This window comes from Sorex fumeus, unplaced genomic scaffold (assembly GCF_029834395.1).
Source record: "Sorex fumeus unplaced genomic scaffold, SorFum_2.1 ptg000063l, whole genome shotgun sequence".
NCBI lineage: Eukaryota > Metazoa > Chordata > Mammalia > Eulipotyphla > Soricidae > Sorex > Sorex fumeus.
In genome coordinates, this window is record NW_026606120.1 from 61,488,876 (window position 1) to 61,511,454 (window position 22,579).

A 22,579-nucleotide genomic window follows, 5' to 3' on the forward strand; every position below is an offset into this window, starting at 1 on the left:
GCTGCACCAGGCGGGGTGGCGGGGCCCCTAGTTTCCCACCGAGGCCCAGGGCGAGAGGTCCAGCTGATCAATGGCGGAGCAATCCACAAAGCCTTGTGGGTAGCTATTGGCCTGGAACGGGTTCAGGGGGACCTTGGTGATGTGGGTGTTGTCACAGACGAGGCGTGAGAAGGACACTTTCCGGAGAGCGTCGCGCTGCCTCCTAGTGAAGACCCCAGGGCTCTCCCACCAGAACCTGCGGGTGGGGCTGGGCTCAGACGCCACATGTCTGCATGCTCAGCCCTGGCCAGTAGCCATGGGGAGCATTCTGAGGTCGGGGTTCATCCTTGCCAGTGCAGGCCACACCCACAGTGGAGAAGGGTCGCCCTCCTGTCCTGCCCAGCCCCTCCCTGCCCTGTTCTGCCCTCTGTTCTCCACCCCTGCCTCCTCCTCTCCTTCCCATCCCTGCCCTGCCCTCCCCTCTCATCCCCTGCCCTCCCCTGCCTTTCCTTCCACTCCCTTCTCCTGTCCTCCCCTCCCCTCTTTTCTCCTGCCCTCCCCTTCTCTCCCTCCTCTCTATTCCCTTTTCTACCCCTGCCCTCCCCTCCCTTACCCTCCCTGTCCTCTCATCTCCTCCCCTGCCCTCCTATGCCTCCCCCACCCTCCCTTGTTCAGCTGTGCCCTCCCCCCTCCCCTCCCCACCAAGGTTGTACTTGCCTGTCTCCATCCCGGATCTTCTGGAACTGCTTCCCCAGGAGACAGGCCAGGAGAGGCCCCACCCGGCCCCCTTCGACCAGGGGCTCAGCGATGCCCCCTACCCAGATGTCAATGTTGTCTGGAGTCCCGTAGAGATCCAGGAGTTTCTTGGCCAGTATCTTGTTCTTCAGCACAGCGCCCAGCTCCTCCAGTGTCTGAGGCTGTGAGAGGCCACAGAATCTTCTCCAGGAGTTGTACCCTAGTGGGGGCCGGGGGAGAAGCTGCTTCCTCGGGGCTCCATTAGTCCAGAAAGCCTGGACTCCCAACCAGGCAGGGGTGGGGTGAGAGCATTCTGTGTCTGGGGACTGTGGGAATGTGGGGCTCACTGTGCATGCAGGGACAATTCTAGCAGACACACGTGTGAACTACTGCACAGACTCAATTAGTGACTCCTGAAGGTCAGAAAGACTAGCCTCGTCACACTGGGATGGAATCCCAGCTGCCTGGCTCCCACTCACAACATTAAATTGCCTGGAAGAGGTCTAATTGTCATTGTCTCACCCCATGCTCCTTTCCTTAAGCTTTCCTGCTATTTTAAATTGGCTTTACAGTTGCTGAGCTCTCTTGTCTAAGGGCGCACAGGAGAGTACCAGATATACCCTTCACCTATGACTTAGGGAAGATTCCATTTCATAGACGAGAAAAGCGAGTTCTAAAAGTGGGCTGGAGGGCTGGAGAGATAACACAGCAGGTAGGGCATTTGCCTTGCATGTGGCTGATCGGGGTTTGATTCCTAGCATCCATATGGTCCCCTGAGCACTGCCAGGAGTAAATCCTGAGTGCAGAAGTGAGGAGTAACCCCTGTGCATCACCCACTGTGACCCAAAAGGCAAAATAATAATAATAATAATAATAATAATAAACAATAGTAAAATAAAAGTGGGCTGGAGGTGGCAGGGGGTGGGGGTGATGGGAGGGAACCTGGGGACACTGGTGCTGGGAAATATACACTGGTGGAGAGATGGGTGTTGGAATACTGTATGACTGAAATCCAATCATAAACAGCTTTGTAAAAATAAATAAGTTTTTTAAAAGTGGGATGGAGACAAGACAGAGGGAGGCACTTGCCTTGCATGCCATTGACCCTGGTTCATTTCTAGGCACCACATATGGGCTCTCTAAGCACAACCAGGAAGGACCCTGGAGCACGGGCCAAGCATAGCCCCTGAGCACTGTTGGACATAGCCCAAACAATCACCCCCCCTAAAAATAGTGAATATCTCTGGGGCTGGGACATAGCACAGGTATTAAGGCACATGCCTTGCATGTGGCTGACCCCAGTTTGATTCTCAGAGCATCCCTCCTACACCCTGGAGGTCTCCAAGCACTGCTGGGAAGGCTGAGGTAAACCCCAGCACTGCATCACTACATCTTCTGATGTTTACCTCGAACTGCTGCCTGGTTGGCCAGGATTTCCGGGAGGGGCCCAGGGCTTCCTGAGTACACTCGGGAGAACTCTCTGTTCCCAACCCCACCACCCCATGGCATTTCTGTCCTCTATTTTAGAATAGACCAGATATTCAAGGTTATAGAAGAGTCTCCAGGAACCTCAGAAATCAGCTCTGAGTCCCCCAGGCCAGCCCACAGCCCACTCACCAGGCATGCCGTGGTCCCGGCCCCGCTGTATGTTGATGGCGGCCAGGTCAAAGCCGTGGATCCTGTGAGTGGGCTGGAAAAGCTTGTTGCGTAGCTCACCAGTCATCATTTTAGTCTGAGTCATCATCTTGGACTTCGTGGCCAGTAGGCCCCGCACCAGAGGGTCAATCCCACCTGTGAGGAAGACCTGGGCATTGGAGAGGCCAGGCTATCCTTTGCCGTGGACCCTCTCTCCATCTGAAGCCCCTTTTCTGGTGAAATCCAGTCAATGAAGCATCTGGGGCTTGGAGGAGGGGTAAGAACTCCCTGCAGCTTTCGAGGAGTCTGGGGTGAGTCCAGACCACTGCCTGGGGCTGGAAACAGGGCAGAGGGGCAGAATAACACACTGAGGCACTTCAGGGAGGCTTCCAAGCTGGAGTTCAGAGAATGGCTCCGTCCCCCAGAGGTTGCCCCAGGAACTGGGTGGCTTGGAAAGAGGTGGCAGAGGTTGCAGAAAAGGGCCCCATCTTGTCTGAGCTTTAGGAAAGCTCAATCTGGCCCAGCCCAGGGAGAGAGGAGGGACGGAACCAATGTTTGGCACTTAGTGGAGGTGGAAAGTTCTAGAAGGGAGATGAAAAAGCAATTTATTTCCCAAACCCATCGATTCTCTCCTGAGGGTCAGAGAAGACTGAAAGAAGGAAAGGAGACGCTTAGGAGGAAAGAAATAATAACAACTGATCCTAACTGCCCACTGCCTCCCTGTCAGGAATTGTCACAAGGAGCTCCACAGTGGAATCTCAGGTGATTTGGGCAGGGCTCTAGGTAAAATTGTCTCCATTTTACAAATGAGCAAACTAAGGCTTGAAGAGGGATGTTCACTTCCCCAAGGTCACACAGAGGGTTCTCAGAGGCTGACTTCCGGCCAGCGGGGTGAGGCCTGTGAGTGACAGGGCCTCCCCGCGGGAACCTACCATCCTTGACGATCCTCCAGGTGTTGAAGAAGAGGGTGTGCAGGGGCAGCGCTGGGCCCCACGGCTGATAATTCTCATCGAGGCGGGATACGGTGGAGGGGATCTCTACGTGGCCAAAGCGAAAGGCAAACGTGAAGACATTGGCAATTCGGGGATCCTCAGAGGGGTTGTAGCCGCAGTAGGGAGGGATCCATTTCTGCATCTCATCGCCTAGCAAGATGGGGAGGTAGTCCCTGAAGGTGATTATCTGGAAGGAGAAACAGGTCATGAGGAGATGGTGCAGGAAGACTGAGATGTCTGCAGGAGGAGCCTGGAGAGGAACCTTAGCCAAAGGGGACGGAGGTCAGAAATGCAGCAAGATTGCGGCCAGAGAGATAGTACTGCAAGCAAGGCGCTTGCCTTGCATGCGGCTGACCTGGGTTTGATTACCAGCCTCCCACACAGGCCCCTAGCCCTGCCAGTGAGCACAGTGCCAGGAGTAAGCCCTCAGCACCACCCACCAGGTATGGACGCAAAACAAAAAAGAAATGCAGGAAAGCAATTGGACAGCCAAGGAACCTATTTGCTCCCTCCCAGGGACCGAGCAGACCTCACTAGCAGGTTAGGACAGTCGTTTTACTGATTTTGTGTCGTTCATCTCAACACAGGTACTGCCCTCAGTTGTCTGCATTGACATGTGCTCTCTGCCACCCTGGCTCCAAGTACAGCCCTAAAGTCTCCCAGGGCAGTGGTCGGGGCAAGAGGAATGAATAATGTGCTGCAGGATCAGTTCCCAGGGGAGTCCCGGGACCTTCCTCCAGCCTCCAGTTCCAGAAGAAAGGCCACACTGCAGAGCTCAACCTCTGGTTTTGTTTTCACTTAAAACCACAAACTGGCATACATCGATTTAAAAACTTAGGGGGATGAAGCATGTTGCCATGTAACAAAATAATTATATTCATTTTTTCCAGTTTCTATTTCTATGATAATATTTATATGAAGTTGTGGTCCTGAAAGACGCATATTTTTGCATTCTGCTTTTCCACTTACTGTTTCTCATGTTTCTACCAGCTCACAATTATTATGTAATTAAATGTGCATAATACTCTATTGCACTCATGGGCCCTCTTATCGCTTTCTTTGTCTGCTGGTTCCAATTTGTTCAGCAGCACGGACCATGGGGGCATCATCGTGAGGAGCCAGGAGCCTGTTCCTTCATTTGTGGAAGGCAACAGGAGACGGAACCCTATTTCCAGCTGCAGTGGACTGGTCCAGCTGTAGCATCAAATCCAGCTGCGGTCTCAGACCCTGGGGCTGACCTTCCAGCATGCTCAAATAAAATGTGCAGATTCATAGCAATATGAGAACCATTCCAAGCTTTTTCTCCTGAGCCAGCCAGTCAGTCAATGGTACCAACTGACCATGCCTGTAATGGCTAACACAGACGTCAACCCAGTCAGGCTACCCAAAGATCTGCTCCATCATCCCGGGAGCAACAGAATGTGTAGTCCCAGGAACAGTTCCAGGCAGGCCTCCTGAGTGCCCAGGGTCTGCACCACTCTGAAATACTGAGTCCAGGGGACAGAGTAGGGGAGGCTGGGAAGCGTGAGAAGGGAAGGAAGCAGCAGAGGGGAGAGGGTAGAAGTTGTGGGGTGCAGGGGGGTAGCAGGAGGAGCAGCAGCCAGCAGGGGCAGAGGCGGGACCTGTACAAAGGCTCCCAGGATCTTCCGGGCCTCCTGGTAGAGCCGCTCCCCGTCCCACAGCGGGTTATGCATCCTCAGCTCCCTGACCAGCCGGTTGTGCTCTCGGAGCAAGAGGGTGTGGGAGGTAGCCAGCAGGATCTGCTCCGAGGCTCGGGAATCTCCTGAAATCCCAGAAGGCAGGAAGGTGGGTTCTCCCCGGGTGACCTCCAATTCAGGAACCCGCAGAAATGATGACTCCCCAAAGGGACCCTCCTCCGAGGGTCCCTTAAACAGGAGGAGGTCAGATGGGGAGGTCAGACTCATCAGTTTGGAATCTTCCCTCCATGACATGCTCTGTAGAGGTGGGACTTGGAGCGAGTTATTGCACATTTCTGAGATTGCGGAATCAAGGACCTACATAAGATAATAAAGACTAACTCGAATCCCAACTGCCTTCTCAGAAGGGCAAATAAAAGGGGCTTTCTGGAAAGGTCTCCCAAGGATGCTTGGGGGCTCTGGGGGGTTGGGTCACATAGTGCTGGAAATCTATCTTGAGATCTTGTGTGTGCAAGGCACTGGCTCTGGGCCCTCAAGTCAATCCTGAACCCTCAATATGGGACTTTTGGTGCTGAAGGTTTGGGGGAGGGGATAGGTTAGGGCTGGGAATGGGAACCGGGATGGTAGAATTCCTCTGTGGAGTAAAGGGGGCAGAATGGGGCTATGACTAAGGAGGAAGGCAAGAAGGGGGTCATAAAATAATGAAAGACCAGTGTTTCACAGAACACTTTCTGGAGTCCTCTAATCACTGGGAGAGTCTGTTAAATTTACAAATACTTGGTTTTATAGCCACAGTCAGTGATGCTCAGGCTCTACTCCTGGCTCTACACTCAGGGATCACTCCTGGTGGTGCTTGGGGGACCATATGGGATGCTGCGAATCAAATCCTGGTCTGCTGCGTGCAAGGCAAGCACCCTACCCACTGTTCTATCACTCCAACCCTTAGTGGATATTCTTGAGTAAATAGGAAAGGTGTGGTTCGCATCTGGATTGATGAAGACATGTGTGCCTATAGTTTCCCAAGAGACCTACCAAAAACTCCGACCCAAGGGTCATGTCAGGGTAGGAGGGAGTGGTCCTATGAGAGGGGTCTTAAAGGAAACATGGGGCTGGAGTGATTGGACAGTGGGTAACTAAAACTGGCCTTGCATGTGGCCAACTGGGGTTCAATTCCTTGGGCATCCCATATGGCCCCCCGCCCCAAGCAATGCCAGGAGTGATTCCTGAGCTCAGAGACAGGAATGATCCCTGAGCATCACAGGGAGTGGCCCCAAAACCAAAACCAAATAAATTAATTAAATTAAATAATAAATAAATAAAAAACAAACACAAAGACCCATCAACAAGAGTGTTGATTGTCTGAAGAGCAACTGCAGCAAAAATTCACAGAAAGAGGAAATGCTTCAAAAGTCTCCAAATAGATTGAAATAATAAATTATGGTAATTGGGTCATGGGGGCTATATTGAGTGAAGGAAGACAACAGGATGTAGTGTCATCATAGTGTCATCCCAGTGAGGTATAATAATACTCAGCATATCTATGAGAAAGAAAATGCTGAAAAAGAGAGACATTAAATAAATAGGTTAAGGGGCTAGAGCGATAGCACAGCGGGTAGGGCATTTGCCTTGCACACAGCCAACATGGTCGGAACAGGTTCGATTCCCAGCATCCCATATGGTCCCCCGAGCACCGCCAGGAGGAATTCCTGAGTGCATGAGCCAGGAGTAACCCTTGAGCATCGCCGGGTGTGACCCAAAAAGCAAAAAAAAAAAAACAAATAAATAATAATAAAAAATAAATAAATAAATAGGTTAATAATGAGTAGCCATGAATGGGGGGACAGTGTGGCTGTGCTTTGTGCTTTCCTGATTTAGTTAAAAATAAGTGTGTGTGCATTTGTGTATGTGTGTGTGTGAGCGTGCTGAACATATGTTCTTATATTCTCTCTTCATCAAGGTCCTTCTATCAGTTCAGGCCCAGTGCCAGAGACTATAGTGAAGAAGTGTGTGTTTCATCAAAAAATGGGGCAATGAAATGAACAGAAACTTTCTCAAAGAAGAAATCCGAATGGCAAAAAAGCACATGAGAAAATGCTCTACATCATTAATCATCAGGGAGATGCAGATCAAAACCACAATGAGATACCATCTCACACCTCAGAGACTGGCCCACATTCAAAAGAACAAAAGCAACCGATGCTGGCGCGGATGTGGTGAGAAAGGGACACTCCTTCACTGTTGGTGGGAATGCCAACTGGTTCAGCGCTTTTGGAAAACAGTATGGACGTTCCTCAAAAAATTAGAAATTGAGCTCCCATTTGACCCAGCGATACCACTCCTGGGAATATATCCCAGAGAGGCAAAAATGTGTAGTCGAAGTGACATCTGCACTTGTTTGTTGATTGCAGCACTCTTTACAGTAGCCAGAAACTGGAAGAAACCTGAGTGCCCAAGAACAGATGACTGGTTAAAGAAACTTTGGTACATCTACACAATGGAGTACTATGTAGCTGTTAGAAAAGATGAAGTCATGAAATTTACATACAAGTGGTACAATATGGAAAGTATCATGCTAAGCGAAATGAGTCAGAAAGAGAGGGATAGACATAGAAAGATTGCATTCATCTGGGGGATATAAAATAACAAAATATGAGATTAATATCCAAGAATAGCTGAGATCAACACCAGGAGGATTACTCCATAGCTTAGAGGCCAGCCGGGTATTCTAGGGGAAAGGACAGTTCAGATAGAGAAGGGAGCACCAAATGGAGGGTGTTTGGAGGATCCTCCCAGGAGGGGAGATGCAGGTTGAAAGTAGACTGGACTGAACATGTTTGCCACTCAATGCCTCTTTTGCTGATCACAACACCCAAAAGGAGAGAGAGAACAAAACGGAATGCCCTGCCACAGTGGCAGGGGGGGATGGGGGGAAAGGGGGGGGGAGGGATATTATCCATGGTGGTGGAAAATGGGCACTGGTGGAGGGATGGGTATTTGATCATGGTATGACCGAAATTCAAGCACAAAAATTTGTAAATCTACAACTGTACCTCATGGTGTTTTACTAGGTAAAGGTAAAGGTAAAGGCCCTCCCGTTGATCGTCGATTTGCTCGAGCGGGCCCAGTAACGTCTCCATTGGAGACTTTGTTGTTACTGTGTCTGGCATATCGAATACTCTCGGTAGCTTGCCGGGCTCTCCGAGAGGGGCGGAGGAATCGAACTCGGGTCGGCCATGTTGGCCGCTTGTAAGGTGAACGCCCTACCCGCTGTGCTATCGCTCCAGCTCCCTTGCTGGTGTTTCACTAATAAAAAATAAATTAAAAAAAAAAAAGAAGTGTGTGTTTCTCCCCAAGGATGGTGATAAGGGAGACTCAGCAAGTCTACCTAGGTTCCCCCAGAAGTTCTATTAGCCTCTCACTCTTTTCTCTCTCCCCAGGGTCCCCCACACCCCCGTCACTCCCACCCGACTCACCAGTCAGAAAGCAGGGCACGCGGGCAGTGGTGTTGATGAATTCACAGGGACTTGGCTTCTTGTTGTCAAAGGGCAGGTAGGCCAGGCCCCTGTCCGACACCTCCTGGTTGACAGCCAGGAGGCCCAGAGGGCTGCTGAGGTTGCGGAGGCGGTTGGCCAGGCCAGGCTCAGCCCCGTAAACCAGGCTGGCATCCAGGAAAGACGTCAAGGCATTGATCTGTTCCCGGGCCATAGACTGATAGGGTTGCGTGGGGCAGACAAACCCCGCTCGAAAGAAAGGCATACACTTCCCTTGCTTCCTTGTCTTGGGGTCATTGGGTGGGAGCTGTGGAGAGATGAGGGGTGGGTGACTGGAAAGGGGGGCTCACAATTGGGCGCTGCCCACCTCTTTCTAGAGGGATCCTTGTGTGAAGCTGGTAATGTGGTGAGGACAGCCTGGCACCCTAACACCAGATATGAACTCCAGAGCCCCTCCCCCACAGGGGTTCCACCTCCTGGGCCTGCAGCACCCGGGAGTTCTTTCTCTTTCATTGTTCAAAAGGCCTAAGAGCAATTCCTTCATCTCTCACAGAGAGGGCTCCAGAGGTCGGAGGAAGTCTGAGAGCCCTGGGCAGGGAAGCAGGAGTGGGAAACTACGAACAATCACTTCTAATAACAATTGTCATTTATTTATTTGAGATCTTCCCTATGCCAGGTTAATGCTTACTTTTGTCCTCATAAAGTCTTCTATGGCGGTTAATCCCACCTCATGCTACAGATGAGAAAACGGGGGCTTAGCATGAGGAACTTTCCCAACAATTTGCAAACTTGAAGGAATAGATGCGGCTTCAGATCCAGATGGGCCTCAACCCACGGCTCCAGAGCTTTCTCTCTGAGCACATGGTCTCAGACTGTTGTTTCAAAGAATAAATCCTCTAATTGTGAAATCCAACCATAAGAAGCAAGGGCAGGAGCCGGAGTGATAGTACAGCAGGGAGAGTGTTTGCCTTGCATGCAGCTGACCTGGGTTCAATCCCCAGCATCCCATATGGTTTCCTGAGTGCAGAGCCAGGAGTCACCCTGAGCAGAGCCAGCTGTGACCAAAACACAAGGAGTTTCGACAGGCAGATCGATAGACCCCTGAAATGTCAGGCTCGCTACTGGCTGAAAATTCCCAGAAGTCCTTGCTGCAAATGTGACTCATCCTTTGGGGGTACAGCCCCTCCTGGAAACCATCTCCCACAGCCAGGATGACTTCCAGTGGGGTTCCATTCTCCTCAGAGATGAGACTATGATCCGGACACAGCTTTGCTGTGTGTGGTCCCAGGGAGAGGTGGATTTCCCAGAGTCTGGCATGAGGGTTGGGTGTTTCTAATTCTCCTGTCCCCTGGGGGACACAGAGCGGTGGGACAGAAACTGTCATGTCCCAGAGTCCCAGTCTCATCAGCAGTGGCTTCTGGTCCCTTTCTCACACGGTCCCCCTTGCCTTAAAGGGAGATGCAGTGTGCCTTCCTTTGGGACTCTTGGGTGCTCAGGTGAGCTATTTCCTGGCTGCAGGCAAGCATGAGGCACCCAGCCCTGCGTTGGAACCTACCATGATGGGGAAGCAGTTACCCTCCTGGATGCAGTGCTCTTCACACTGCGCTTTGGAGTACTCGCTGCTCCCCAGCTCAGTGTCGGGGGCGAAGTCCAGGTCGTGGTCCACGATCTGGCCCCACTGCATGAAGAGCAGGGACCGGCCGCGGTCCAGGACGCCCTCCTCGCTCAGGTAGGCCGCCACGCGGTTGGACACTTCCCGCGCCTGCAAGCCGGGAGGGCGGGCTGGAGGGAACAAGGCTTGGGGGGGATCGGGCGCTCCTGCAGCCAAGCGCACGCCCTCCCCGAAGATGCTAAGCGTGCGAGGGGGGCGGCGCGGCCCCCACCTTGTGGACGTGGAAACTCGAATCCCAGAGAGGTGAAGCCCAGGCATGGGGGTTACCCACAGGTCTCGTGACCTCCAGACCTGAGGGCTGCAAACCGAGCCCGGCTGCCCCCTCCCCTAAGTGCGTGCAGGGGTCTGGGAATCCGCCCTGGAAAGGGGTGTAGACCTCCAGGCAAACAACAGCTGATGCGCTCCGGGAGCTGAGGCGGGGCAGGCGCGGGCAGGATGGGGCAGGGAGGCCATCTGCCTGGGACACCGCAGGGATCTGGCAGCGGGCAGCGGCGACGTGACCAACGCGTGGGGCGCGGGGAGGACACGGACCCACTCGGGGCTCTGGGCTCTGCTGCCCTCCAGTGGCGCTTTAGGGAGCATCGCCCGGGAGCAAGTCCCCGTCTCGGGCGCCCGGTCCTTCCCGGCTCGGGGCTCACCAGCGGCACCGGGTGGCCGTTCCGCGTCTTCCCCGGGGTCCACCCGAAGGGCAGGGAGAGCCCGTCCTCGTACTCGGCGGGCAGCCAGCGCGCCAGCGCCCGGTCGGCGGCGCCCAGCGCGGGGTTCCCCCTGGAACCGAGCAAACCCCGCGCTCAGTTTCGGCCTTGTTTGCATCCCATCCCTGCCCCGCTTCTCCGCAATCCCCAGGTGGGACCAACTGGATGGACCGGGAACATCTGACCCCGGGAGAGGGGGACAGGGGGAGGGGAAGGGGCGCGGAGGAGGAGCCCCTCAAATGTGGGAGTTCTGCACTCCCCGCCCACTGCCCCCACCCCTGCAATGTGCTGGGCTCCTTTTCAAGGGGCTGGGGAATAAGGGGGGGGAGGCTCTATTGCGTGTGCCTCCCCACCCCAACTACTCATGCGGGCTCACCTGTTGTTACAGTCTCCCGTGATGGTGCGGTAAGGGCTGTCCTGGTCGCATGCCACCACACGCACGGGCGCCCCGCAGCCCGCCTTCCACGACAGCGCTGTCAGGTCCAGCCTGGGGACTGCAACAGAAGGGGTCCCGGGAGCACATACTGAGGCTCTGGGTGGGGGTGGCAGGGAGCAGAAACAAGGGACGAGTCTACCCGCTCTGGAATCCACCGTGTTCAAAGTGGATCAAATCTCTCAGGTGGCTTCTCATTCACTTAATGCTGGCAACTCCTTAAAGTAAGATTTTGGCCGGCTGGCCGAAGGGACAGTAAGGCACTCTCGGAGATGCTCAGGGTTTACTCCTGGCTCTGCACAGGGGAGTTACTCAGGTATTACACTCCTAGAAGGGTTTGGAGACCCGTATATGTGCTGGGGATCAAACCCAGCTCTCAGTGTGCAAGGAAAGTGGCTTGCTCACTGTGGTCTAGGAACCATAGGAAGCCCAGGTATTAAACAAAGCTCACACTTGGTCCTTTGATCTCCTGGCCTCAAGGTGAGAATTTTTACTCCCGTTTTACAGGAAAGAAACAGAGACCACCGAGGCTTTAGACCAAGACAGCACTCACTGCTAGTAATGCAAAAGTTCCCAGCGTGGTTAGTCATCCTCTGCCTCTGAGGTGGCTGAGGTTAGGCTTCCTGTGATGAGCCCAGCTTCTTTCGAAGTCTCCCTGACAGTGCTGGCACCAAGCAGACAGGATGTGTCCAATAATAGTGCTGGGGAGACACAGCTCTGAGCACACAGCAGGGGCTGGGTGCACCAGGTTGGCATGTGGCATGGACTGAAGCCTGGTGCAGCCTGGTGTCTGGGCTCTGGGGTGGTGGAGCAAGGTATTTGTGAGAACTGGCAAGTCCTGGAGTTCTCAGGTGCACAGTGCCCCTGAGAACACAGGTCATGGTTTTGTTCCACAATGCCCAGGATGGAATGAGATATCAGCTCAGTGCATCCGCCTGGCACAAGTGGCTTGAATGTCTAGCGGGGAAGGACACCATGTGTGACTTGGGGCAGAGAATTCCTGCTAGTTGATAGTAGCGACCCCCTGGCTTACATAGGGAGTTCCTCTTATTGACCTTAGTCCTCCCTCTGCACAGAAGTCCTGCAGATGGTGTTATATAAAAGCGTGGATGGGGATTCTTCCCCATCCCTGGCACCGCATGCCCCCTGCCCTTCACCTCAGCACTGCTAGGTCTGGCCTGGGTGACCCCTGAACACCACCGATATGTCCCCTGATGGTCTCTGACCTCACAGAGCCCAACCACTGAACTGTCCTGCCTTGTTGGCTGAACATTACCGGTAGTGCCCCGCCTCCCCGGGTCCCCTGAGTTCTGCTTTGGAGGCTCCCTAATAAATAAAGGCATCAATCAGGAGCAGGTATATCCCCTCATGTGACCTTGCTGGGGTTCATGGTCTTTTGGCCCCTCCTTGCTCTGCATTCTAGGGAGTCACTGGAATAATGGAGTAGAGGGGCCCCGAGGGTCTGCACTTTGGGGGTGACTTGTGCTTTCTGCTGCAGGGAGCTGAGCCTGGGGCTTGGGGGGGGGGGGAGAAGTACCTGTGGCATTGGTCTTGGCTCTCTGTGTCAGTCTCTTGAAGGAGTCCTCCCACACCTGCCCGTGGCGGATGGCTGTGCGCGTGGGCCCTCGGGCGTGCTTGAGGTACTCTGTGAGCTGCCGCAGGCTGGGCGCCTCAGAGTGCAGCGCAGTCTTCAGCCTGCAGTGGGGAGCCATGGCCAGGCCCCAGGGGAAATGGGTGTTTCCTGTGCTCTCAACATCCCTTATTTCTCTGCCAGTGCTTCTGGAACTTTTCTTTTTTCTTTCTTTGGCCCACACCAGGCCGTGTTCAGTCCTTAATCCTGGCTCTGCTCAGGAATTGCTTCTGCTAGAGCTCAAGGGAACATGTCTGCTGCCAGGGATCAAACCTGGGTCAGCTGCATGCAAGGCAAGTGCCCTATCTGCTGGACTATGGCTGCGGCCCCATGTGGAACGTTTCTCATGGGAGGTGGGAGCGTGCGGCCAGAGAGCTGCAGCTGAGCTGGGAGGAACTCTGCTGGTGGAGCAGATGCTTAGTGGGTATGGCCTGACTTTGATCCCGACACTGTACACCTGCTCCCCACTAGAAACTGTCAGCGTTGCCCTGGTGGCCTCTGAGCACTGCTGGGCTTGAGCACTGGACAGAGGATCCCACCCCTAGACTGAGCACTGCTAGGAGTGCCCCTACCACAGACCTATGGTTGTGCCTCCTCTGAAAAATTACTCATTGGACAGATGCTCTAAGGGCTGGAGCACAGGCTTTGCATGCAGGAGCCCCAAGTCCACCCCTGGCACTGCAGGGTCTCCTAAGCACTCCCATGAGTGACCCCTGAGTGCCAAGCTCAGAGTTTCCCCCTCAAACACTACAAAAATGAAGACCAGCCTGGAACCCCATATCAAAACCTAAAACTGAACTAAGCAATACATACAAAATTAAACAAATGAAACAATTTGACTCCCAGGACTGATGGATTCATTCAGATGAACCTTTGCATCCTGTGGACCAGAAATTCTAGAAATGCTAAAGGATCTTCCCCTCTGCCTGTGCAAACAGCCTTTATTGGATAATGTTGATGCTAAGCCAGGACATTAGGATAAGCCTCTGAACACTGCCCTGTAAGCAGGAAGCAGAACCAAGGCCCCACTTTGAGTTTAGTGGGCAAGCTAAAACTTGTGAGTCCAGATGATCTGAAAAAGTACAGCATGCTTTCATACGCCCTCCTGGTCATACATTATCTTGGCAGTACAAAGCAGCAGTTTCACCCTCTCTTACACATCCTTAATCTGGCTTGACCTTCAAGTATCAGTATGAGCCTTCTCTGGTTTTTGTTTATCCGACCACAAGAAAGTGAGGGGCGTGATCTGTAGAGCCTACTGTCCAGCTCCATATCTTCCTCTGACGTTTTAATCATGACAACATAGCTTTAACAAGACAATGCATACCCTGATGTTCTTTTGATGAATGCGTATCCTATAACTATTTGTACTCTTGTTAATGATTCTTTCTTTGTGATGAAGTCATTAGTACGTAACTGATAAAAAAAAATAGAATAAAAGGAGGCCTCTGGCAGTCGCTCTTGGTCATGAGCTAGATTGATGCCTTGACCCTCCGTGCTCTCTACATTCCTCTTGCGTGTCTTGTTTCCGCACCTCCGACTGACTGATATATACCACTTCATGCAACAGATGAGGTCCTGGAGTCAGTGGAGATGTGGATAGTGGCAGGTAAAGTCTTGCTGACGTTTCCTGGCCAAGAAGTTCACCCTAATTTATTCCTTATTCTCCCCTCTGTAACGTAACTTTCTTCTCTAGGAAGTTTGTAACAATACGTGAGTGACTGACCAATGGCAAGGCAATGTCAGAGAAATCCCTTCTAAGAACACTCTATTGGGCTGGAGAGAGGTCAGCAGGCTGCATGTGTGCAAAGCATGCTCGGTGTGGGAGGTCCGGGCACCACAGGGGCTAGCACCACAGGGGCCCTCAGCACCGCTGGGAACAACCCATGTGCACAGAGCCTGGAGTGGCCCCCAGCACTGCAAGGTGTGGCTTCAAAATGAAATGAAGCAAAACAAAACAAAATAACCCTTTATGGTTTTCCCATGTCTCAGTTTCCCCAGGAGTGGGATGAGGCAGTGCTGAGATGATCTCTTGGGCTCTACACTTCTGAACTGTTGTAAATGGTTCAGTTCTCACCAGCGCCAAGCCTTGGTCTGGAATATAGATCACTGGTCCCAAAACCCAGCAGTCACCACAGATCAGGTTATTAACTGATTTCGGAGGTGAGGGGTCTGTCGTGAGTGAGGGGCCCATTCGTCTGATGGGCCACTAGGGTGCTTGGGGCAGGAACAAGGGCTGTGATGACTGAGCTCTAATCACCAGCCTTTCTTCTTCCAAGCCCTCAACTTCAGTGAAAGAGAACCCCAATGGGGCTGGAGCAATAGTACAGTAGGGAGGGCACTTGCCTTGTATGAAGCCAACCCTGGTTTGATCCTTCGCATCCCATATGGTTCCCTAAGCACCAGCAGGAGCAATTCTTGAGTGCAGAACCAGGAGTAACCCCTGAGCACCACCAGATATGACCCCAAATCAAACAATAACAACAAAAGCCCAGAGATGAAGTAGTTTTGCTGCTGTTGCAAGTCCAGTGGCCCAGCACTTTGCTCCGTCTTCCATGCTAACCACTCACCACGTGTGGCCACTTAAATAGAAATTCCTCAATGCTACACACAATGAAGAATCCAGTTCCTTATGGCACTAGTCATGTTTACAGTGCCCAGTAGCCTTGGGTGGCCAGTGGCTCCTGTTTAACAAGACACAGATAGAGAATGTTTCCTAATCGCAGATACTATTTTGTTGGCCAACACTGTTCTAGAGTTTGGGCCTAGAGGCAAGGTTTGCACTATGGTTTGCTGACATGACCTCAAAGTGAGTCAGGGCTCAAAGTTGAACTTCCTTCGGAACCCTGAGTACAGGCTTCCATTCACACTGGTGTCCTGAGGGCTGGTCCACAGCCTCCTGGTACCATTTCCTTACCCATAGGATGAGGATGAAACTTCAGATCAAACTGTGCTGTTGGATTATTTCTAATCTCAAATACAAACATTCTATCTCAGTTGATTTAGTGTTTCTTGGGAGTTTTGGCTGAGATCGGTAGTCAGCCCCTGGAGCTGGATGGGCACAGTACTCTTGCACAGTACTCTGTGTACTGGGCATAGTACGCTTTAGCATTGGAACGACCATCTGGGCAGCCCATTCCTGAAGGGGCTAGGGCAAGACATCTCAAGGAGAAGGTCTCATCCAGGGTTCTAGGAGCTTCTTCCTTCCTCCTTACCTTGCCCTTTGCTCTGCCTGGCTCTCCCACCTGAACTCTGACTCACCAGGGACTTACCTCCTTTGCGCCAGAGAAGGGCTCAGGGTCCTGGCAGTGCTTCCAGAGAACTCATTGCTCCTGCAGGCTGCTCCCCTGACCTCTCCATTGGCCCCTCTTTTGCCCTCCTAACTGGGCTCCTGCCCCTCTGCCTTCCCTGTCCCAGGGATCTCAGAATGAGGTCATACCAGACCACTCTGACTGAAGCATTTCATTAGCTGTCCCTGGGCTGGTGTGATTCCCTGTACTTGTAGCATTTCTTCCTTGTGATGTTGTACAACCATTAACCATTATGTTTACCTAATCCCAGAACATTTCCATCACCTGGAAAAGAGACCTCCATATCCTTTAAGAAGTCACTCCTCCAGTCAATGGTTGGAATCTACCACAAGTGTGTTTGGGTCTGAAGGTAGGTAAGATAGAGAAGGGACCAGTATGACAATGTAGCACTGCACTGTAGCACTAACATCCCATTGTTCATCGATTTGCTCGAGCGGGCACCGGTAACGTCTCCATTGTGAGACTTGTTACTGTTTTGGGCATATCAAATACGCCACGGGGAGCTTGCCAGACTCTGCCATGTGGGCGGGATACTCTCGGTAGCTTGCCGGGCTCTCCGAGAGGGGCGGAGGAATCGAACCCGGGTCTGCCGCATGCAAGGCAGATACCCTACCCACTGTGCTATCACTCCAGCCCAGTATGACAATAATAGTTGTAAATGATCACTCTGGAGAAGAATTGAGTGTCGAAAGTAGGTAAAGGGATATCCATGATAAAGTTTCATTACCTGTATTGCAAACCACAATGCCCCAAAGCGGGGGGGGGGTGTGGGAGAGAGAGAGAGAGAGAGAGAGAGAGAGAAGGAAAGTGCCTGCCACAGAGGCAGGCGCAGGGGAAATGGGTGGGGGTGATGGGAGGGAAACTGGGGACACTGATGCTGAGAAAGGTACTGTTGGAGGGATGAGTGTTGAAACACTGTATTACATAAATCCAATCACGAGCAGCTTTTTAAGTGTCTATCTCACAGTGATTCAATAAAAAATATCAAATGGGGGAAAAATAATTTTTTAAGGAGCAATAGTATAGTGGATAGGGTACTTGCTCTGTGAGTTGCTGATTTGGGTACAATCCCTGGCATCCCATATGGTTCACTGAGTCCCACCAGGAGTGATCCCAGAGCACAGTCAAGAATAAGCTTTGAGCACCACTGGGTGTGGCACTCAAACTAAAAATTAAAGAAAAACAAAGTTACTCTTCATTTTTTCCCTCTGCTCCCCAATCCCCACCCTTAATCTGTCTTCTGACTGCTCTGTGGCCCTCAGGAACACAGTCCCCATCTTCCTTCTATGCCATATCCTTAAGAGTCGCCCTATTTTCTGTTTCCTGAGCCCCTGAAACTCTTTCTTGCCCCAGGGCCTGGACTGCCCTCCTATTGGGCTGGTTCTGGTTCCCTCACGCCCCATGTCAGGCTTGCTGGGACCCATGATGGGACAGTAGTACCTGCTGTTTCTTTTCTTCACTCTCAGTGCTAATCACCAGCCTGACAGTTTGCTCTGCTCGTGTAACAAGATGATTAAATGCGACTCCTGAGTCTGTTTCTGGGCCACACCTGGTGGTGCTCAGGGGTTAGTGCCAGCTTGGTGTTTGGGAGTCATGCCTAATGGTGTTTGGGGGACCTGTGTCAGGGATCAAACCCAGGTCTCCTGTCTTCAAAGCAGGTGCTCTGACCTGTTGCCATATTTCTCCAGCCTCTGAAGCAACTCTTTCCCTCTCCATAGGTCCTCTAACTCCAAGAACTTGCGAGTGAGGGTGACTTTCAAAGCAGCCCCGTTTACCACGTACAAGTCAGTGATGAGCAGTGCGTTTGCGGCTTTTATACTCTGCACCTGGGGGCTCTGGAAGGATGGAAGTAAGGGAGGGAGAGAACTTCATCTGGAGAAGTTCATTGGCTTGCTGAAATCCTCTCCTGCCTTTGATTTCATTCTAGTGACAAGGGCCGAGTGTGCCCAGGAATCTTGGCTGGTGGTTGCCACCTGCTCAGAGCAAGCCGTGGCAGCTGGAGCTATGTACCTGACAGCAGAGCTAGCCAGACGGGGTGCTTGGAGCCCCAAACTCACACGCCCTCTAGTTGCTGGCAAAACTTTTCTTTTTCTGCAAGCTGTTTAGAAGGAAGTGGGGGAGAAGGGAGGGGGAAGACAGCCACCCCCCGCTGGTCAGAGAGATGAAAGCAGCTTCTCCAAGAGGCAGAAAAGGGCCGTGGAGGGAAGGAGCTCCCAAGGCAATGGCGTCCTGTCCCAGCGACTTGCACCTCATCATCTCTTCCCCCCCCCCACTTAACCCCAGAAATCGGGAGAGGGGCATGTGGAGAGGGGAAAGGGTCACTCCCTCTCTGCCCCTCAGCTCACAACTCACTCACTGGCTTGCGCTCTCTCTCTCTCTCTCTCTCTCTCTCTCTCTCTCTCTCTCTCTCTCTCTCTCTCAATTGAATCACCATGAGATACAGTTACAAAGCTTTCATGTTTGAGTTTCAGCCATACAATGATCAAACACACATTCCTCCACCAGTGAACATTTCCACCACCAATGTCCCCAGTAATCCCCGCTCCCCACCCCCCACCCCCATCCCAGTCCTCACCCTGCCTTTATGGCAGCCAATTTCCCCTTAGACACTCTCTCTGCTTTTGGGCATTATAGTTTGCTTGAATTTTCCCATCACCATTCAAGCCTGCCTGTCAGGGGCAGATGCTAGGTAATTTATTTTCTATTGCTCACTTTGAATGGCTCTCTCTTCTTTCAAAGTGGTGTCTGAAGCCCTCCCAAACTCTTCTAGGGACTAGAGAAGCCAAAGCACTCTTGGCATTCACAAGTCAGCAACAACAACAAAAAAGTGTGTGTGTGGTGGGGGGGTGCGGGGAAGTTATGGAGAGTTGGTTCATGGACTGTAGCTCATCCTTTTCTCTGGATGTGGAAGGCTGGGTTCAGTCCCAGGCACCACACAGTCCCAAACACCCTCACCATAAAAACTATGGGAGAGTCAGAGTCAGACAGAGGCCAAGAGAAATGAAGTCCGATGCCAGTGTGAAGACAAAGGGAGGGTGTGGGGGAAGGTGCTTGTTTCCTGCTGCACACAATGGTTCCTTCTTGCTTTTGGCCTCCTCTCAACCTCGAAAGTAGGCTGATGCCAGGGGTCCAGGCTTCTCAGCTTACTTTGGAAATCTCAGCCCTACCAGAGAAGAAAGATGGGATTCCGCTGTGTCCCATGGGATCCCTGAAAGTCTGGGAACCTTTTACAAGGCTGGTGTGTCCAGGTGTCTCGGTGAGCACCAGGCTTGCTCTGCCCACTGCCAGCACTAGGTCTAGCTGCTGAAAACTCAGCCAGAACCTAGTTGGGTGACTGTTTTGGAGCCAATGCAACTGAGATTCACCGTGCGCTTCCTTTCCCCATCCCAAGGTGGCAGTTTCCACAATTCCTTGACAAGGAAACAGTGGCAGAGGAGAACTCAGCCGCCCGGCTCCAAGGTGGGCAGAAACAGATCCCCTGGGGTCCGTGAGGCTGCACCTGGAGCCTCACCTTGCTCTCGTCCCCCTTTACCTCACTCCTCACTCACCTTCTTCCTTCCCTCCAAATGCTTCCCCACCGCTAGCACCTGAGTGTAGGGGTGGATGGAGCACTCTCTCCTCCAGGCTTTCTGGGACTGCATGACCTCAGGAAGCACTAACCACTGGGAGAAAGTGCTTTTGGGTTAGGCGGGATGGACAGAGGGTGTCGGGAGTGCTGCCTGACCATCCTGCCTGCCACAGTCGAATCCTTGTGAGTGAGGGGGTTGGCAGGGAAGGGCAGGTCGTATCATTGCTGAGGTTACAGGTTGGCCTCAGTGGGCTTCCTTGTCATTGGCAGGAAGTGTGTGTGTGTGTGTGTGTGTGTGTGTGTGTGTGTGTGTGTGTGTATGTGTTGGGGAGTGGGGGGTGGGGGCTCCCCTACCTGTTCCGGGAATCCAGGAAGGCCTTGTTCACTTGCACCTTGACCTGACTCACAGTCTCCGAGATGGAAGCTGGCCCTGGGGTTTGTGCTTGGAGAGAGAAGCAGGAACGGGCTATCACACACCCCTCCAGACGTGCCCCCTGCTTCCATCTGCTTCTCAGCCCCCTCAGATCTGAGTCAGCCTAGAGGCTTTCTCAGGGACTCCCAAAGAGCTGAGGGCCCGAAGGAGGGAACCTCCCTGCTCCTCCACCAGGAGGCCAGAGTGGGGCCTCAGAAGCCCTGACTTGCCCCCCACCACCCCCAACCCCGCTTCCTATGGCGACTACTCCTCGCCGAGAAATGTGCAAGGCGAACACCCCAGGGTCGTGATGCATTTCGTTTCAAAGTCATTTTTGGTGGTTGTGTGTTCAGAAACCTTTCACTATTGCTGGAGTTTTTTGCAACCCCTATTTTCAGTGCCAGGGGACTCCTCTGAGGTCATGACCCCCAGCTGAAGAAGCCCTGGACTGAGACCTTTGGGGAAGGGATAAAGGAGGGGTGATAGCATCTGAGTGCAGCCCCAGAGGCAGCCTGGTGACCTGACCCTAAAGCTGATCACAGGGCTCCTGAGGTGGGGTGGAGGATGTGGGAGGAAGCAGGCAGGGTTCCTTGTTTTCAGTCACAGTAAGGGGCTAGAGCGTGGCCAGGGGTCACATGCATTCTCTGAACAAGGGGAGTGTAGTGGGTTAAATAGGTTAAATAGGTTCAATAGGTGTCCAGCTGGTACCTCCGCGTGTGGCCTTCTGTAGGAAAAGGGTCTTGGCAGATGTAAGTGAGTATAGGACTGGGTGCTTTGACCCAATGACTCCTGTTGGAAGGACACTCACAGTGAGAAAGGTCACATGGGGAGGGAGGCCGGGAGGGGAGCTATAAGCCACAGTGAGCCAGGGGCTGCCAGGGCCCACAGGAAGCCAGGAAGCGGCGAGGAAGGGGTCATCCCTAGAGCCCTCCAAGGGAATAGGACCTGCCAGCCCCGTGGGGTATGGCTTCCAGCCTCCTGCATGGCAGGGAGGTAGATTTTTACGGTCTTGTACAGGGACTGCAGAGAACGGCGCTGCGGGGCTACTTACCGCTCGTGGCCTGGAACCAGGGCAGGGAGGCCAGGAGGGTGGCGAGGCACACCAGCGCCAGCATGACTGAAAGGAGACCCAGAGTCAGGTGACGAGACTCCCTGAGGCCCCATGGGAGGGACTAGGATCCTGAGGGACAACAGGACAGACCCTCCCCCCCTCCCCCAGCTCCAGCTGCTCTGGCACAGAACGAGGCCAGCGGGCTCATCTGTGATGGTGTGGACACCTGCCAGGCTGTGATGGACGGGACTGAGCTCAGCGTCCCCGGGGACTGTTCCACATCTCTCCCACCTCATCTGTGGGGCCAGTGACAACCTCGCAGCACCTGACCTGTCAAGTGAGGGTGCGATGGAGAGTCCCCGAATCTGGATTCTGTCCTTGAGCCCAGCCTGCAGACCCCCCCTGCTATCCCTAAGAAAAACCTCCTCGGAGTTCCTGCCTCTTTTCCTCTCAGGACAGAGCACCCCCTGCCAGCCAGGCACTGCCACAGTGACCCCCTCAGAAACTCTGCCCAGAGCACCAATTGGGAGGACCCCCGCCCATGCGATGACAGGCCTGGCTGGGCTGTGTGTGTGGAGGCTGCTCAAGAGGATACCAGCACCGCACCCCTTCCTCTGAGCCCACCTGACGGCTCTGCTTCCCACGGGTTTCACTGAGTGTACATCAGACGGGGGGCTGGGCAGCAGGCCCCATTTACATCCGAGGAGATGCTAGCTGCTACCCAGGAGGGCACCCAGGGGGTACAGATGGAATGGGGGCACACCTACCTGAGGGGTTCCCCAACTTTGCAAGAGGGCACCCCTCAGCTAGTTGGGATGTTGAACCAGGAAGAGCAACATCAGACAGGCTAGAGGGTCAACACCCCCTGAAGTTGCTGGAAAGAGATTGGGGCTCTGGAGCTGGGCTCTCCAGGTGAGCCTTGGGACACGCCTGGGCCCCTCTCCCTTGGGATGGGGACTGCCAGAGGACAACTGTGCCTCAGACTAATAATTCCATCCTCCTCCCACCTCTAAATATTTCTCCCTGCCCCTTTTGTTGGAAGGTGGGGTAGGGGCCATACCTATTGGTGCTCAGTCTTTTGGGAGGGGTCATACCCAGTGGTGCTCAGGTGTTACTCCTGGTTCTGCACTCAGAAATTACTCCTGGAGGTGCTTAGGGGACTATATAGGATGCTGGATATTGAACCTAGGTCCGTCGTGTGCAAGACAAATGCCCTACCGGATGTACTATCATTCTAGCCCAGCGGCAGCACTCAATCTTACTCCTGCCCCTGTGCTCAGGGATCACTCCTGGAGGGGTTCAGGGGATCACATTGGG

The 22,579-nt window shown here is 53.2% G+C and overlaps 1 protein-coding gene across 1 annotated transcript; it reads right to left on the reverse strand.

Annotated features, from left to right (window-relative positions):
* Positions 1 to 27: 27 nt before the first annotated feature.
* On the reverse strand, positions 28 to 21,326 carry LPO (lactoperoxidase). Its single transcript, XM_056126532.1, has 12 exons — positions 21,263 to 21,326; positions 20,154 to 20,241; positions 12,828 to 12,985; positions 11,234 to 11,351; positions 10,801 to 10,930; positions 10,046 to 10,252; positions 8,473 to 8,797; positions 4,964 to 5,124; positions 3,282 to 3,528; positions 2,332 to 2,505; positions 697 to 934; positions 28 to 235 (listed from the first exon to the last, which is right to left on the reverse strand). Exons 1-12 carry the CDS (start codon positions 21,324 to 21,326, stop codon positions 28 to 30), a joined length of 2,118 nt encoding a protein of 705 aa, XP_055982507.1.
* Between the last annotated feature and the right edge of the window lie 1,253 nt (positions 21,327 to 22,579).

What these genes read in the sequence shown, in the direction of transcription:
- LPO (XM_056126532.1), bottom strand. Translation starts at nt 21,326, where the DNA reads ATGCTGGCGCTGGTGTGCCTCGCCACCCTCCTGGCCTCCCTGCCCTGG. An exon ending in TTCCTGGATTCCCGGAACAG is followed by an intron (nt 12,986 to 20,153) that starts GTAGGGGAGCCC and finishes TCCCCACTGCAG; the next exon opens with GCTGAAGACTGCGCTGCACT. An exon ending in ACGGCCACCCGGTGCCGCTG is followed by an intron (nt 10,253 to 10,800) that starts GTGAGCCCCGAG and finishes CCCGGCTTGCAG; the next exon opens with GCGCGGGAAGTGTCCAACCG.